Below are 15,548 nucleotides of genomic sequence, written 5' to 3' on the forward strand. Positions count from 1 at the left end.
TATCCAGGCTGCTGGAGGCTGCATTGTTGCCTGGATATAAAGGGCAGCTCTCACAACAGTCTTGGACAGTTTCCAAGCCAGCCAGTCAGCGCCAGTGTACATTGAGATTTAGAAGTGAATATTCGAAGAGGTTTAGAGGAATTAGAGAACGTGTTGAAAGGTAAATACAGTTATATCATTATTTAATTAGGTGTTCGTGTGTATTGTTTACCTTTGTTGCACAATCAGCTGACCATAGAACGAGACGGAGGTGAAGGACGAGAGACACAACAGACAGCGAAGTCGGAAAATTACAGGATCCGCAGGAACATGGCTAAGTATTAAATTCCTGCACCTTAATAATACCACCTGAATGAAATGGCCATGACCAATGTGCTCACCTCCCACACAGTTTATTACATATGATAAAAAAATTTACCAGTGATTAGGCCCACAGTTTCAGGAATCGAACCGGACCAAAATGCAGTCTGCAAGGCTTCATAACAAAGTGCCACATGTACATGTATCAATTTTCAAGTCAATAGCTCCAGTAGTTACGAAACGTGCCACCATTGGCCAATTTACGCTATATGACCCCTGTGACCTTGAAAAGTAGGTCAAATCAAAAACCAGTGTGAAATGTCATGTATCGTCATTACATGTATGAAAAAAGCTTGGTGATGATCGAGCCCATAGTATTTTTCGTGTTTTCGGTCTCAGCCACCTAGTGGCAACATCAAAAATCGAACCAGACTGAAATTTGGTCTCCCACGTGCCATTTCATAGGGGAACAAATTTACCAAGTTTCAATTTGATAGCTCAAGTAGTTACAAAATGTGCCTTACAACAACGACGACGACGACAATGGGTGTTTGACCCTGCGCCATAAGAGAATTGAGGTGAGCCAAAAATGGGTAACTGGTACGTGCAATGTCCTAACAGATTTTAAAAAGATGTCCATGTATGTACATGTACCATTGTACCAACTTTTTTGCAATGATTTGTGAACGAGATCAATAAATTTTGAACGAATTTAATGAAAGCGTAATTAGAGGCCGGGTTAAGAGTGACGTTGTCATAGAAACAAGCCACCAATTTAAAAGAGGCTATACAAATGTTTTAGCTACTCAAAGATATCTGAAAGCCTCATAAACATGATAAACCATTATTTTCGGGAAAAATCTTTTTTTGAAGTTTACATGTTACATCAACGTATATACTAAATGTTATTGCCTTGACAGAAAGCTTTAATGCAGTCTTGTTTACAGAAACGTATACCTTTGATTGGGTCAAACTTGATTTGTGATACAAGTAGCTAAAAAAGAAAAGAATTCTGAAAGGCTCATAAACGTTTATTTTGGGGAAATATATTTTTTGAAGAGTTTAACATCTTGCTAAAATATCATTGCTTGGACAGAAAGCTTATGCATTCTAGTTTACACAAATAAATACTTGATTGGGTCAAACTTGAAGGAAAAGTGGTGAAAATGAATTTTATTCATCCATATAGTGAAATATTGAACCTCAAGTACTTCCAATCAATTTCTATGTTTATTTAGGTACATCAAGACGGAGGACTCTGCAAATTTTTACAACTGTGACCTCAACAAGTTGGTCAAGCTCAATGTTGTTGCAAAATTGAACAACAACAGAAATGAATACTTGATTGGGTCAAACTTGATGGAAAAGTGGTAAAAATTAACTTGATTCTGCAAATTTTGACCACTGTGACCTTGACAAGTTGGTCAAGCTCAATGTTGTTGCAAAATTGAGCAACAACAACTCAACCACTCAACCCTAGGCACTCCATTTATTCACAGAGGGTGAAGGCTTAAAGTGAGAATTAAACTTTACACCTGCCTGTTCAACCCTCCTTCCTCTGAGAGTAGAGCATGGATAGTTAAGACAAGGTGGCAGCAGGGGGCTATTCTTTATACATAATTCTGGAGAGACTTCTTACAGAGTAACTTACCACTTCCATGATTTCTTGAATGCCCAGCATTACCAAATCAACAAGGAACATACACACCAGCACAAACTCAGCTCTGAAACAACCAAGTGTGTCTTATTATAACATAAGAAAAACAAACAATTCATAATCATTACACAAATTAAGGAGGAGAAAACTAAAATAATGTTATCTTTATGATCAAACTCATCCTGTATTAACTAACTAGAAATATATAACGCAATTGGGGCAAATTGCGAATGTATGCCCCCGCTCTGGTGTGTTCGGTGTGCTAATATGTTCATTGCGCGCGTTATTTAGCCTATAAATATGAAATTGTGGCTATAAGCGCACCTCGAATATAAGCGCAGTGCGCTTTTTAGCGCATAAATACGATAATATCTTCTCTGTGGCTGTTTATGAAATTTTGTGGAGGCTCTCAAATAACATCCACAATAATATGGCTGTTGACTGGGCTAGTTGGTCTGACAATAGACATGCACGTGAACAGCAGAGGTTGGTTTTCCCATTTACTCACTACAGAGGTGAAGCGTGGTCTATACTATTTTCGCCGTTGTCATCTCCTTGATCTTTTAAGTTTTTGCCGTTTCCAAGGCGATTGCCTGCTAGCAATTTACACAGAAGATCAGTGGGCAAGCTGTTGACCCTGTTACTGGAACAGCATCAATTATGCGATCGCCTGGAATCAGTCACAGAATATCTGGTACTCAGGAAGTTAAAGACTAGTCACTGCCGGGTAGCTAGTGCAATCTGCTAGAATCAGTCACAGAATATCCATTGCTTACATGCTAATGAATAACAACTGTCAGGCTATTTATCCCTTCTCCTGGTGTCAGTCACAGAATATCCAATGCTCGGATATCAATGAATAGGAATTGCCTAGCCATTTATCTCACCTCCTGATGTCTGTCACAGAATATCCAATGCTCGGATATCAATGAATAGCAACTGCGTGGCTATTTAATTTATCTCATCTCTTATCTTATCTCATCTCAGCAAAAATCTAAGATGGCGGCTGGAGGCCATTTTGGATTCTGGAATGCGCCCAAAATCGATAGAGAAACTCCCCTACTGAAGACCATTACACCACAAAAGTTCGAAGTGTGTCAAACCTCTAGTTCTTCAGTTAACAATCGGAATACCAAAATCTACAAAAGTTCGAAGTGTGTCAAACCTCTAGTTCTTCAGTTAACAATCGGAATACCAAAATCTAAGTTGGCTGCTGGCAGCCATATTGGATTTTTGAACACGCCCAAAATTGATAGAGAGCATCTCCTGAATGACCATTGCACCACAAAAGTTTGAAGTGTGTCAAACCTCTAGTTCTTCAGTTAACAATCGGAATACCAAAATCTAAGTTGGCTGCCGACAGCCATATTGAATTTTGGGTCTGGCCCAAAATCGACAGGGAACCTCCCCTACACAACCTCATCACACCACATAAGTTTCAGGTCTGTCACTCACTTGGTTCTTGAGTTACAGGTCGGAATGCGAAAAACCAAGTCGGGCCTGGCAGCCATCTTGGATTTTAGATCGGGCCCAAAATGGATAGGGAACCTCCCCTACACTAGGTTATAACACCACATAAGTTTCAGGTCTGTCACTCACTCGGTTCTTAATTTACGGGGCGGAATACAAATCACCAAGTCGGGGACCTGGTGGCCATCTTTGATTTCGGGTCGGGCCCAAAATCGATAGGGAACCTCCCCTACCATAGACCATTACACCACAAAAGTTTGAAGACTGTTGGACCTCTGGTTCTCCAGTTAACGAGCGGAATGCCAAAATCTAAGATGGTGGCTGGCGGCCATCTTTGATTTCGGGTCGGGCCCAAAATCGATAGGGAACCTCCCCTACCATAGACCATTACGCCACAAAAGTTTGAAGACTGTTGGACCTCCGGTTCTCCAGTTAACGAGCGGAATGCGAAAATCTAAGATGGTGGCTGGCAGCCATCTTTGATTTCGGGTCAGGCCCAAAATCGATAGGGAACCTCCCCTACCATAGACCATTACGCCACAAAAGTTTGAAGACTGTTGGACCTCCGGTTCTCCAGTTAACGAGGGGAATGCGAAAATCTAAGATGGTGGCTGGCGGCCATCTTTGATTTCGGGTCGAGCCCAAAATCGATAGGGAACCTCCCCTACCATAGACCATTACACCACAAAAGTTTGAAGACTGTTGGACCTCTTGTTCTCTAGTAAACAAGCGGAATGCGAAAATCTAAGATGGCGGCTGGCGGCCATATTGGATTTTGGAACGCGCCAAAAACAATAGGGACCCTTTGACACACTAGGCCTACACCCCCTAAAAATTTCAAGTCAGCCGAGCAAGGGGTTCTTGAGTTATAGTCTGGAATTCAGTGCGGCGGCGGCGGCGGACGCGGCGGCGGCCGGAAACCACCTAAGAACATAATGCCCCCACTTTAGCGGGGGCATAATTAAGACAGGTAATTGTTTGAATTTTGCATGTTCTATGGGTTCCGTTTGTGAAAATATCGATGTAATAGTCTAAAACAATTTGGTAGTGCAATGATTGGTTTCGATGTTTAATATACATTGTTTTTGATTTGGGCTGTGGAGGATTTAGTATTGCAAACATGATAATAAATAAATAACAACTGCCACACTTACATGTATATAACCCACTTTTCAACGGTATACGGTAAAAAAGGTACAGGAAAAAAAGGTACAGGAAAAAAGGTACGGAAATAAAGGTACAGGAAATAAAAGTACTGGAAATAAAGGTACCAAAAAAAGGTACATAAAATGGCATAAGTAGGTAAAAAAGTACACAATTTTTTTTAGAATATTATTCTCTTCAACTGGTTCATACTCGACCTATGTCTTAATCTTTTCTTGCCCATTTTTCTTCTTCGGTGACTAAGGTGGTGCCTTAAAATAGTTTGCGGACAATTTTGTTACGGAATGAATTTGAGGAAAATTCATGGAAGAAGTTGCCCAACAGGGGAGCTGACGTTTTTTTTGGTAATAACTACATTCACGTTTTTTTAAATTTTGAAATACTCGTGTCGTATTCTTATCAGGGGCGGATCCAGGATCTTGGGAATGGGGGGGGGGGGCGCGCACCTGGCATTCTACCTGGCATTTCACATTAAGATTCTCGCCAATTTCCCTAAATAGCTTGTGTTTGGTCTTAAATCTAATAATTTGTCTGTTAAGACCTAATTGGCCAGGCATATTGTTAATTGGGTCCAGCTCTATAATGAATGTTAACCCTTTCACTGCCGGTAGCTTCTAATTTTTAGCTACCTCACCTGCCGGTAGGTTTCTTTGTTTTAAAATGATTTTGAGTATGGATATTTCTCCACCCTGTAGAGAGAAAGCCTCTGGAGATAGAGCAAAACAATGTATATAAAAGTTGTTCAGTGTTGCCTAATCTTCAAAATGGGACCATAATTTGCCCTAATTTGCATACCGCCATCTTGAATTTATAATGAGGACGACAATTTTTTTGAAAAAACTATGTAATTGGCAAAACACAATATACACACTCTCATTATCGCTAATTTGTTCATCATTTACATCAAAGTCAGGATCTAAATCATCATCATCGACGAACTCCTCACCAGAGTCCGAATCGTTCACTTTATCCAGCTCATCAAGGACCTCAGACACAGTCAGTTTCTTCTTGGTCATTTTGGCTTCAAATTACTCGATAAACTTCCAAACATCGAAATATAAAACCCTCCGCCATGTTTTGCTGAACCATCTATACTACCGCGCCATCTATCAAACTTTAAGCTAACCACGCTCAATAACGAAATTTCAATGGTTTTATAGTGTATGGATAATTGTCGCAGAAGTGCGCCTCCGGCAGTAAAGGGAATAATATTGATTGTCGCAGAAGTGCGCCTCCGGCAGTGAAAGGGTTAATTGATTAATTGCAATTTAACTTGAACACTGGTACATTTATCAGTTAACCCTTTTGCAGAGGGAATTATCCTAGAATCTTTACAATCATCATGATCTTGACAGCCGTGTTTGCACTATTGAAAATGTTTTGACGAAGGTTCGGATACCAATAAACAACAGGGACGGTAGAATTCGAACAAACACTGGACCCACCTGGTTATGGCTGTTGTTTCTAATTCCAATGGCAGCACCCTTCACGGTTGTTGATACCAGTACCAATCAGCTGCCCTGGAGACTATGTCATCACGCCCTTGGCTTCACACCCTGTTGCTAGCCCGTTGGCGGCGCAATATATCTTGAAGAGGTTCTGGGTTCCTCTCAAACCCAAAAAATTCAACCACAATGGCCGAACCGAATGTCTACTACGAAGAATGCTAGAAGTGCTTGAATGCACTATTTAGAACATGACGTCACTGATTAACGCCTAGTTCTTTAAACTAGAAAACAACCAAATTTATATAACACGCCTACAATTTAGGTGCTTAAAGAATGGTGGCCCTTCCGTTCAACCCGGAAACAACGACTAGAACCGAGCATCAAGACCCATCCAACGATGACATATGTAACCACAGGACATTCTAACACACCATCACGAAGGACTATAATTATTAGTCCAGGCCTAAGCATATATGACCTAAATTGTAAGATTACCCAACTAACTGGAAAACCAGAACAGTGCATGAAACGTCAACGATATAAAATCTGTCCACAACAAACGCGAAGACAAAACCTACAGGCCTACGAAACCGGCCAGAATAGGTATAATACTATACGAATGCATGAGCTAGCGTGTAGCACAATTTTGCACATACACAAGGGAGAAGTCCCATATAAAGCGATTATGTCAATACACAGGTTTGGAAACGTAATCAAAACATGAGCTCACAAACAAAATGGCGGCTCAATTTAAGTGCACGTCATTACGACATTACAAAGGGGAGTGACGAAGACTACGCCCTACCGACTCCCAGTCAATTTTTGGAATTGAAAGGAGAAATTATCGGAATAATCCTACCAGGACCTTCAAACTTCAACTTCCTTCAACGAACCGCCTCCAAACAGTATAACATGGCACAGGATTCCAACCAGGACGAATAATACAAATAAAAACACAGGAAACCCGGGAAGAACTAAAAGGCCATGTGCTCCCTGCAGGGCCCTACCAGAATGAGAAAGAAAACCTAGTGCGAGGCCGTGATCTCGCGTAGTTTTATTAATTTTATAATATTTATTTTTCATATGACTCCCATGAGCCTCTATTAAAATGGTGTCCGTTTGTTTACAATTACTATTGCACATGAGGAAATGGCACTTCGCCAAAACATCCTCCCCAGTGGCCGGAAGACTTCTCTCTATCCGGGCACTCACTGCAACTCCAGGTTACACAATCTGGTGATCGGTCTCACATAACTCTTACCACCTGCTCTGACCCTGACAGTTCGGACCAAGTCATCTCGTCCAGGCATCACCTCTTCAACTATCGCCAACGGCCACCTTCCTCGAGGGTTGTCTTGGTCTTGTAACAACACAACGTCTCCCGGCTTAAGGTTGTCAACTTTGTCTTTCCATTTTGATCTCTGCTGCAGATGGAGGTACTCCTTCTGCCATCGAGTCCAAATCTGACGTACCAACTCCTGAACATATCTCCAACGGTTCCTTACATTGTAGGCTACTTCATCCACCACGCGAGATGCCAACTGTCCTCCGGCTAAACCAATCAGGAAATGGTTGGGTGTCAATACTTCGCAGTCTTTCGGGTCCGAACTGACGTAGGTCAAAGGTCTTGAGTTTAGTAAACCTTCCACCTCTACCACTGCCGTAAGAAGCTCGTCATCCTTCAAACTGGCCTCTCTCAAGATAGCTCGAATAGCCCGCTTGGCTGACTTGATCATGCTCTCAAAAATGCCGCCATGATGCGAAGCATAAGGTGGATTAAACTTCCAATCAATCCCCAGGGTAGTCATCTTATCTTCTATCTTAGGATGATCCATCTTTGCTAGTAGGGTAGTCAGTTCTCGCTCGCCACCAACAAAGTTAGTGCCATTGTCTGAAACTATACTTGAAGGTAGTCCTCGTCGAGTGACCATTCAGAAGAAGGCGTTAAGGAAGCTGGCCGTATCCAATGAATGCGCCACTTCCAAATGCACCGCTCTTGAAGCTAGGCACGTGAACAAGCACAGGAAACGCTTGTCCCTGACATTTCGAGTTAACTTGACTAGATATGGTCCACCGTAGTCCAAGCCGCAGTGACAAAAGGCTCGAATAGGTACTGTAGCTCGCTCTCTAGGAACTGGTGCCATAAGTTGTTGGTTAATTTTCTTCTTCATCATTTTGCATACGCAGGAGTTCTCATACGACTCGACTTCTTCACGTCCACGGACAATCCAAAACTTTGTCACAATATCTGCTAAAACTCCGTTCGTGCCACGTACGTGTCTTCCACCGCAGTGGTACTTCCTCACCACTAAACGAGTCACATGATGTTTCCTGGAAAGGATGATGGGGTGTTTCCCCTCGTACAGAAGGTCAGACTTCTGAAGTCGTCCGCCTACTCTCATTAAACCATCATCGTCTATAAATGGGTTGAGACCTCGTAAGGAAGTACGAAGAGGCTTAGCTGATTCCTTCAGAGCTACTAACGTGTCTTCAAAAGATTCTTGTTGAGTCCTCAGCAGGATCCATCGTTCCGCTTTCTCAATCTCTGCCAACTCCAATGTTCGATGAACTGGTTTCTTCTCAGCGATCAATTTTACTCTCAGCAACCACGCAAGTGTCCTCACTGCTCTCGTCCAGGATGAGTGCTTGATAACATCAAAAGACATTGACTTTATCTCTTGACTCTGAGTGCTGGCAGCTCTTTTGGCGAAATCATCACCTAACTCCCCTTTTCCAAAGGTCTCTGTCATTGCCTCGACAGTCAACGTCTTCTTATAAAGTTTTGTCTCGGGCCAACTATCTTCAGGTTGGGCTAAAAACTCTGGACCTTTTAGCCATCTACTTCCTCCTCTCAACTGGCTGACATCCAATCCCCGCGTTGCGTCATCAGCAGGATTCAGCTTCCCAGGAATATGTCTCCACTGGGCCAGAGTAGTCTTCTCTTGAATCTCGGATATCCGATTTGCTACAAAGGGCTTGTATTTTCGAGTCTGTCCTCTGATCCAGTGCAATACATCTGTGCTATCTGTCCAGAAAGTGTGATCTTCAACTGGAACTCCTAAGGTGTAAGCAACGACCAAGGCCAACCGGACTCCCAAAACCGCCGCCATAAGTTCGAGTCTTGGAATGCTTATTGTTGGAAGAGGTGTAACTCTAGCCTTGGCTATGACGAAGTTGGTTTCCACTGCACCATCATGGTAGAGAAATCTCACATAACAGACCGCTGCATAAGCTAACTTTGAGGCATCTACGAAGGTGTGTACTGACATCTGGGTTAGCTCATTGATTCCTCGATTCCTGAAACATCTCTGGAGTCTGATACTTTCTGCGCTCTTTAACTGTCGAAGCCATACATCTACTGCTTCCTGCAGCTTCGTGCAAAATGAGTCATCCGACCCCATGCCTGCTAACCAAGTCTCTTGGAGCAGTATCTTTCCGCGGATCAGTAGGGGTTCCAAGATATTGAACGGATCAAAGGTGGTGGCTAGGATACTCAACAACTGTCTCTTGGTAGTCACCTCTCGGTCTAGTTTCACGACAAATAGAAACTCGTCTTCTTCAGCATTCCACCACATCCCAAGGGCTTTGATACTAGGCAACTCAGCATCTTCAATCTGCAGTCCAGAAGCTCTGTCTTCCTCTGGTATACACACAATTACCTCCTTACTGTTTGAACACCATTTTCTGATTTTAAAACCGGCTGCCCGTAGAACAACTTGGACATCCTTGAAAGTCTGGATAGTGGTGTTGTCATCCTCGAAGCTGACAAGAACATCATCCATGTACGTACTGTCTAGAATGGACTCTGAGGCTACTGGATATTTTTCTTTCAACTTGATGGCCTGATTTCTCATGACGTACTGTGCCAGGAATAGTGATGCCTTGTTGCCAAAGACCAATCGCACCGCTTCAAATGTCTCTATCGGCCTGGTAGGATCAAGATCTCTCCACAGTAATCTATGATATTTCCTGTCTTGAGGGGCAATAACCACCTGGCTAAACATTTATTTGATATCTCCCACTAACGCTACAGGCTTGGATCGGAATCTGATGATGATGTCTATGATATCTTTTTGAAGTTTAGGCCCTCCTAACATCTCTTCATTCAGAGATGTTCCCTGGTATGTAGCTGCGGCGTCGTACACAATCCGCACCTTCGTTGTCACTTTCTCCTCTTTAAAAACTGCAAAATGTGGGAGATACCATCCCGGAAGGGATGTAGCTTCATCGGTAGATATCTTCTGTATGTAACCTTTTTCGATGTTGGCTTTAAAAGCGACAGTGTACTTCTCCGCTGCTTCTGGCTTCTAAGCAAGTAGATACTCCAGGCTCCTCAGGCGACGCGTAGCAACTGCTCGGTTATCTTGTAATGCTGGAATAGACTCTTTCCATGGTATCGCGACTTGATATCGGTCCTTGATGTAGCATAAAGATTCTTCAGTTTTCTTGAGAACTATCCTCTTCTCTGGGGTGAACTCCTCCCCTGGCCTTTCCATGACCACATCCATATTCCACAACATTCTGATCTGAGGATCAAGCTGATCGTCGGGTGTGCTTCCATACATGAACCAAGTATTGGCACATACAACTTCTCCATTCCCACTCAGCGTTCCCGTACAAGTCCAGCCCAGTGGAGTCCTTCTTGCCACCGGCTCCCCTGGTGCCCCGATACGCTCTTCTAGCGACAACGTAAGCTCTGGATGATCGGATCCAATCAGTAAATCTACTGTCTTCCTTCCCGGACTCTGTGGAAACTCAATGTCTTCAAGATGCTTCCAACCATTCTTCCTTTTCCGCCAGTCAGGTATGGGTAGATCATGACACATATCTTCTAAAGTTCGTGCGCCCATGGTTCGCTTCAGATCGCTGCTAACATTCTCCAACTCAAAGGTGACGATGTTGCTGGTAACTCGCGTGTTTCCTACTAACGTTGAAATGGACAGATTCGCTGCAGTAGAGTTCAATCCCAAAGCATCAGCTATCTCTTGTCGCAAATATGAACAGTCAGAGCCATCGTCTAAAAACGCGTTGATGAGGACCAACTTCCATTCGGCTTTGCAATTCTGACTGGAATCAATCGCAATCTACTCTGGTGACTTTCACCTTGCCATCTGGTGTCACCCCAAAGGCGGAACATCCGCTCTTGTTACTCGATTGACGGTTTGAGTCGCCTCTGGCTGTGGAATTGGTGTCTGGCGTTTCGGACTTCTTCTTGTAATGCAAATCTCAGTGATGTGTCTTCCCACAGTTGTCGATTTCACAATTTCGCTCGGATTTGCAGGTACTGCCAAGATGATTATCTCTCAGACATCTATACCATAACTTTTCCCTCTTGGCCACTTCCCATCTCTGGTTCACTCGGCTCTGGCGCCACTCCTTGCAGTCCACCAATCTGTGAGATCTTTGGCACATTGGACATTTCAGCCTGGAGGTAGTAGATGACTCTGCTGAAGTCATAGCTTCTGCTTGAGTGTTGGTGGCATCAGTATATTTTCCCCACTTGATACCTTTGGAGACCACGGCATTACTCCTACTGCTGCTCCCACGGTTTGACTTCCTGGAGTTAGTCTGGATTGGCTTCCTTCGATGTGTCAGTTCGGCAGCTTCAATACGTAGGCATACTTGTCTGTGGAGCCATTCAACGAAACATTCCAAACCGTCATCTTCTTCCCGCTGGTCAAGATACCGGACTAGTAGCTTATCCGGTACTTTCTGCTGAACAACTGTGTACAACGACGAGCATCCGACGAGTTCTTGTGTTCGGCCAAGGTCTGCAAACTTCGCCACGATGTCACATAACTTGTTGGACAAATCTTCTAAACCTCTCGTATCATGATCATCTACAGCTGGTGACGAGATGATATTGTCCATCTGTTGTTGAAGAAGCCGCTTGTCTCCCCCATATCGTTGTTCTGACTTGAACAAAGCCATTTGGTACTGTGAGTCGGTGTAGCCCAGCTGTTCAACCGTCTGTGCAGGATGACCATTCAAACAAGACTTCAGGATCACCATCTTATAACGAACTGGAACAAACTGCTGATGTACAAAAATGTCGAACTGAGCTCTCCAGTCATGGTACTTCTCATGCTTCCCATCAAACTTCGGCAACTGAGGTTTTGCAATTCCCTGGAAAAGTTGACGAAGATCTTTATTTTCTTCAAACGTGTGAGATAACTTCTCAGGGGAAAGTGAGAACTGCGTGGGCAGACCAAAAGGACTTCCAGATGTCGACACTTTCTTCTGTTGAGGCGTCTTCATTCTTCTGTCTGGGCGTGGTCGATTACTCAGGTGTCTGGTGACGGTTGACAACTGGTGTGGCATCTCACCCTCATCATCTAACAGAGCTGCTTCTAAAGCTGATCTCGCCGCTTCATCTTCCATCTTCTTGATGGTTAACTGGTGTTCAGCTTCCTTTATCTTCATCTCTTTGGCGAACGTCTCCTTTTCCTGCTTCACTCACAGAGTAGCAATTTCTGACTTGATAGCCCCTTCTCGTGATCTCTGAGATCTTGAAGATGAAGAGGATAAGCTGATACGATCATGCGTTCTTCTTTGCTTGAAGTCTAGCATAACTGGCTCTGGCACTGGCAGTCTTAACTTGTCCCCGGTCTAGAAGTAGCGACCGTCTGGTCAACCCAATCATCTACTTCAGGCTTTCTACGTTGGCTGCTGGAAGTTTTGTGACTGCTATCTCTAGATTCACCACTCGATGTCGAATTGGAACGATCTCCTATGTCTTCCAGCTCTCGAGACCAATGAACTGCAACATCTGCTTTTCCTCCAATCTTCTTGGCATCAGCTTCAACAACGTCCGAAGGAGCATCGGTCTTATCTCTTGCGTCCAGATAAATAGAAGCGGAGTCATCAAGTTCTGCAAGAGATACCTTCAAACACTTACAGTAACCGATAATCTTCAGCTTCTCACTTTCAGGCGACAAGTGCAGCATCATCTGTTTGCCAACATTTTCGAGTTGACCATATTTCTCAAATATTGTTATAAGTCGTACTCTAATTTTAGATCGACTTCCTTGCTTCTTAACGAGATTTTTAACTTCTACCTTGAGGCTGTCTATTTCTAAATCTATAGCCCCAAACTCCTGGTCAAGCAACTTCAAAGCCTCTTCTGGATCTTCTGGCTGATCCCAGACATAGTCTCCTAAATGTGCGGGTGGTTTCTTCGTACGAGTATTTCTTCTAAGTGCAGCCATCACGAATTCAATTTACGACTCAACAAAAGGTGGGTTTACAAGTTGTGGTATCCGGTCGGAGAGACCAAGATGTTTAGACGAAGGTTCGGATACCAATAAACAACAGGGACGGTAGAATTCGAACAAACACTGGACCCACCTGGTTATGGCTGTTGTTTCTAATTCCAATGGCAGCACTCTTCACGGTTGTTGATACCAGTACCAATCAGCTGCCCTGGAGACTATGTCATCACGCCCTTGGCTACACACCCTGTTGCTAGCCTGTGGGCGGCGCAATATCTAGAAGAGGTTCTGGGTTCCTCTCAAACCCCGCGCTTGACCAACAAGCGGGCTAAGTATATTTTTGATGATGGATATGTTTATAGTTTTGTACAATAATGCACATATACGTATGTCGACTATAGTTTGATATATAATGTTGAATATGAACAATACATGGTGGTTTGATATATAATGTTGAATATTAACAATACATGGATGAGCTATACTGCTCTGACTAATAAGTCGAATTTTAAACAAGGAATCAATTAAATCTTTTTTCGTTTTTGTCATAGGCAATATAAGTAACAAGGTGATACAACTAGAACTTTGGTTCTTACTAAATGTTAGATGATGTGGATGGGCGAACCCATTTTGACCCAATGTCAGTTTATTAAAATACTATCACGGACGTAAACCTAAACTGGCGGCGTGTAAATGAAGGAGATGTACGACAGCGGAATGCCAATTATAATTCCGGCTATCGAGTAATGTAGACACAAATGCTATTTGCTAGTAGTCGAATAAATTCAACTACAAATTCAACCACAATGGCCGAACCGAATGTCTACTACGAAGAATGCTAGAAGTGCTTGAATGCACTATTTAGAACATGACGTCACCGATTAACGCCTAGTTCTGTAAACTAGAAAACAACCAAATTTATATAACACGCCTACAATTTAGGTGCTTAAAGAATGGTGGCCCTTCCGTTCAACCCGGAAACAACGACTAGAACCGAGCATCAAGACCCATCCAACGATGACATATGTAACCACAGGACATTCTAACACACCATCACGAAGGACTATAATTATTAGTCCAGGCCTAAGCATATATGACCTAAATAGTAAAATTACCCAACTAACTGGAAAACTAGAACAGTGCATGAAATGTCAACGATATAAAATCTGTCCACAACAAACGCGAAGACAAAACCTACAAGCCTACGAAACCGGCCAGAATAGGTATAATACTATACGAATGCATGAGCTAGCGTGTAGCACAATTTTGCACATACACAAGGGAGAAATCCCATATAAAGCGATTATGTCAATACACAGGTTTGGAAACGTAATCAAAACATGAGCTCACAAACAAAATGGCGGCTCATTTTAAGTGCACGTTTAAGTGCTCAATTTAAGTGCACGGACGACGCCCTACCGACTCCCAGTCAATTTTTGGAATTAAAAGGAGAAATTATCGGAATAATCCTACCAGGACCTTCAAACTTCAACTTCCTTCAACGAACCGCCTCCAAACAGTATAACATGGCACAGGATTCCAACCAGGACGAATAAAACAAATAAAAACACAGGAAACCCGGGAAGAACGAAAAGGCCGTGTGCTCCCTGCAGGGCCCTAGCAGAATGAGAAAGAAAACCTAGTGCGAGGCAAGGCCGTGATCTCGTGTAGTTTTATTAATTTTATAATATTTATTTTTCATATGACTCCCATGAGCCTCTATTAAAATGGCGTCCGTTTGTTTACAATTACTATAGCACATGAGGAAATGGCACTTCGCCAAAACAGAAAACCATAACGGTGTACTGGAAATTTGATCTAAGGCCTATGCAATGCCTACGCAACAAATAAATTCAAAGTTATGAATAGAAAAAGAGAGAAATCAAATAATATTCAAAAACAAAAATTGTGTACCTTTTTTACCTATTTATGCCATTTTGTGTACCTTTTTTCCAGTACCTTTTTTCCGATACCTTTATTTCCGGTACTTTTATTTCCTGTACTTTTATTTCCTGTACCTTTATTTCCGTCCCTTTTTTTCCTGTACCTTTTTTCCTGTACCTTTATTACCTAGATTCCTTTTCAACAGTTCAGTTGTTCAATGCGCTTTTAAATATTATTACCCAAAATTGGCCTGTACATTCCAGTTCAAGGCCAACGCCTTGGGTAGCATCACATGCCCAAGCTGCTGATTTCAGCGCTCAGAAAATGCATTCATATTTCGGTATCTCTGCCTAATTTGGTGCAGATGTGGCTGTTGGGATATATTACATCAAGAATTGATAAAGACTTGCCTTT

The 15,548-nt window shown here is 42.8% G+C and overlaps 1 protein-coding gene across 1 annotated transcript in view; it reads right to left on the reverse strand.

Annotated features, from left to right (window-relative positions):
• Positions 1 to 15,548, reverse strand: part of LOC135484023 (uncharacterized) — a 265,997-nt gene that overhangs the window by 237,859 nt on the left and 12,590 nt on the right. Inside the window, exon 6 of the mRNA XM_064765054.1 lies at positions 1,952 to 2,024. Coding sequence (XP_064621124.1) covers positions 1,952 to 2,024 — 73 coding nt within the window. The remainder of the gene's footprint in view (positions 1 to 1,951; positions 2,025 to 15,548) is intronic.

This window comes from Lineus longissimus, chromosome 3 (genome assembly GCF_910592395.1).
Source record: "Lineus longissimus chromosome 3, tnLinLong1.2, whole genome shotgun sequence".
Taxonomy (NCBI): domain Eukaryota; kingdom Metazoa; phylum Nemertea; class Pilidiophora; order Heteronemertea; family Lineidae; genus Lineus; species Lineus longissimus.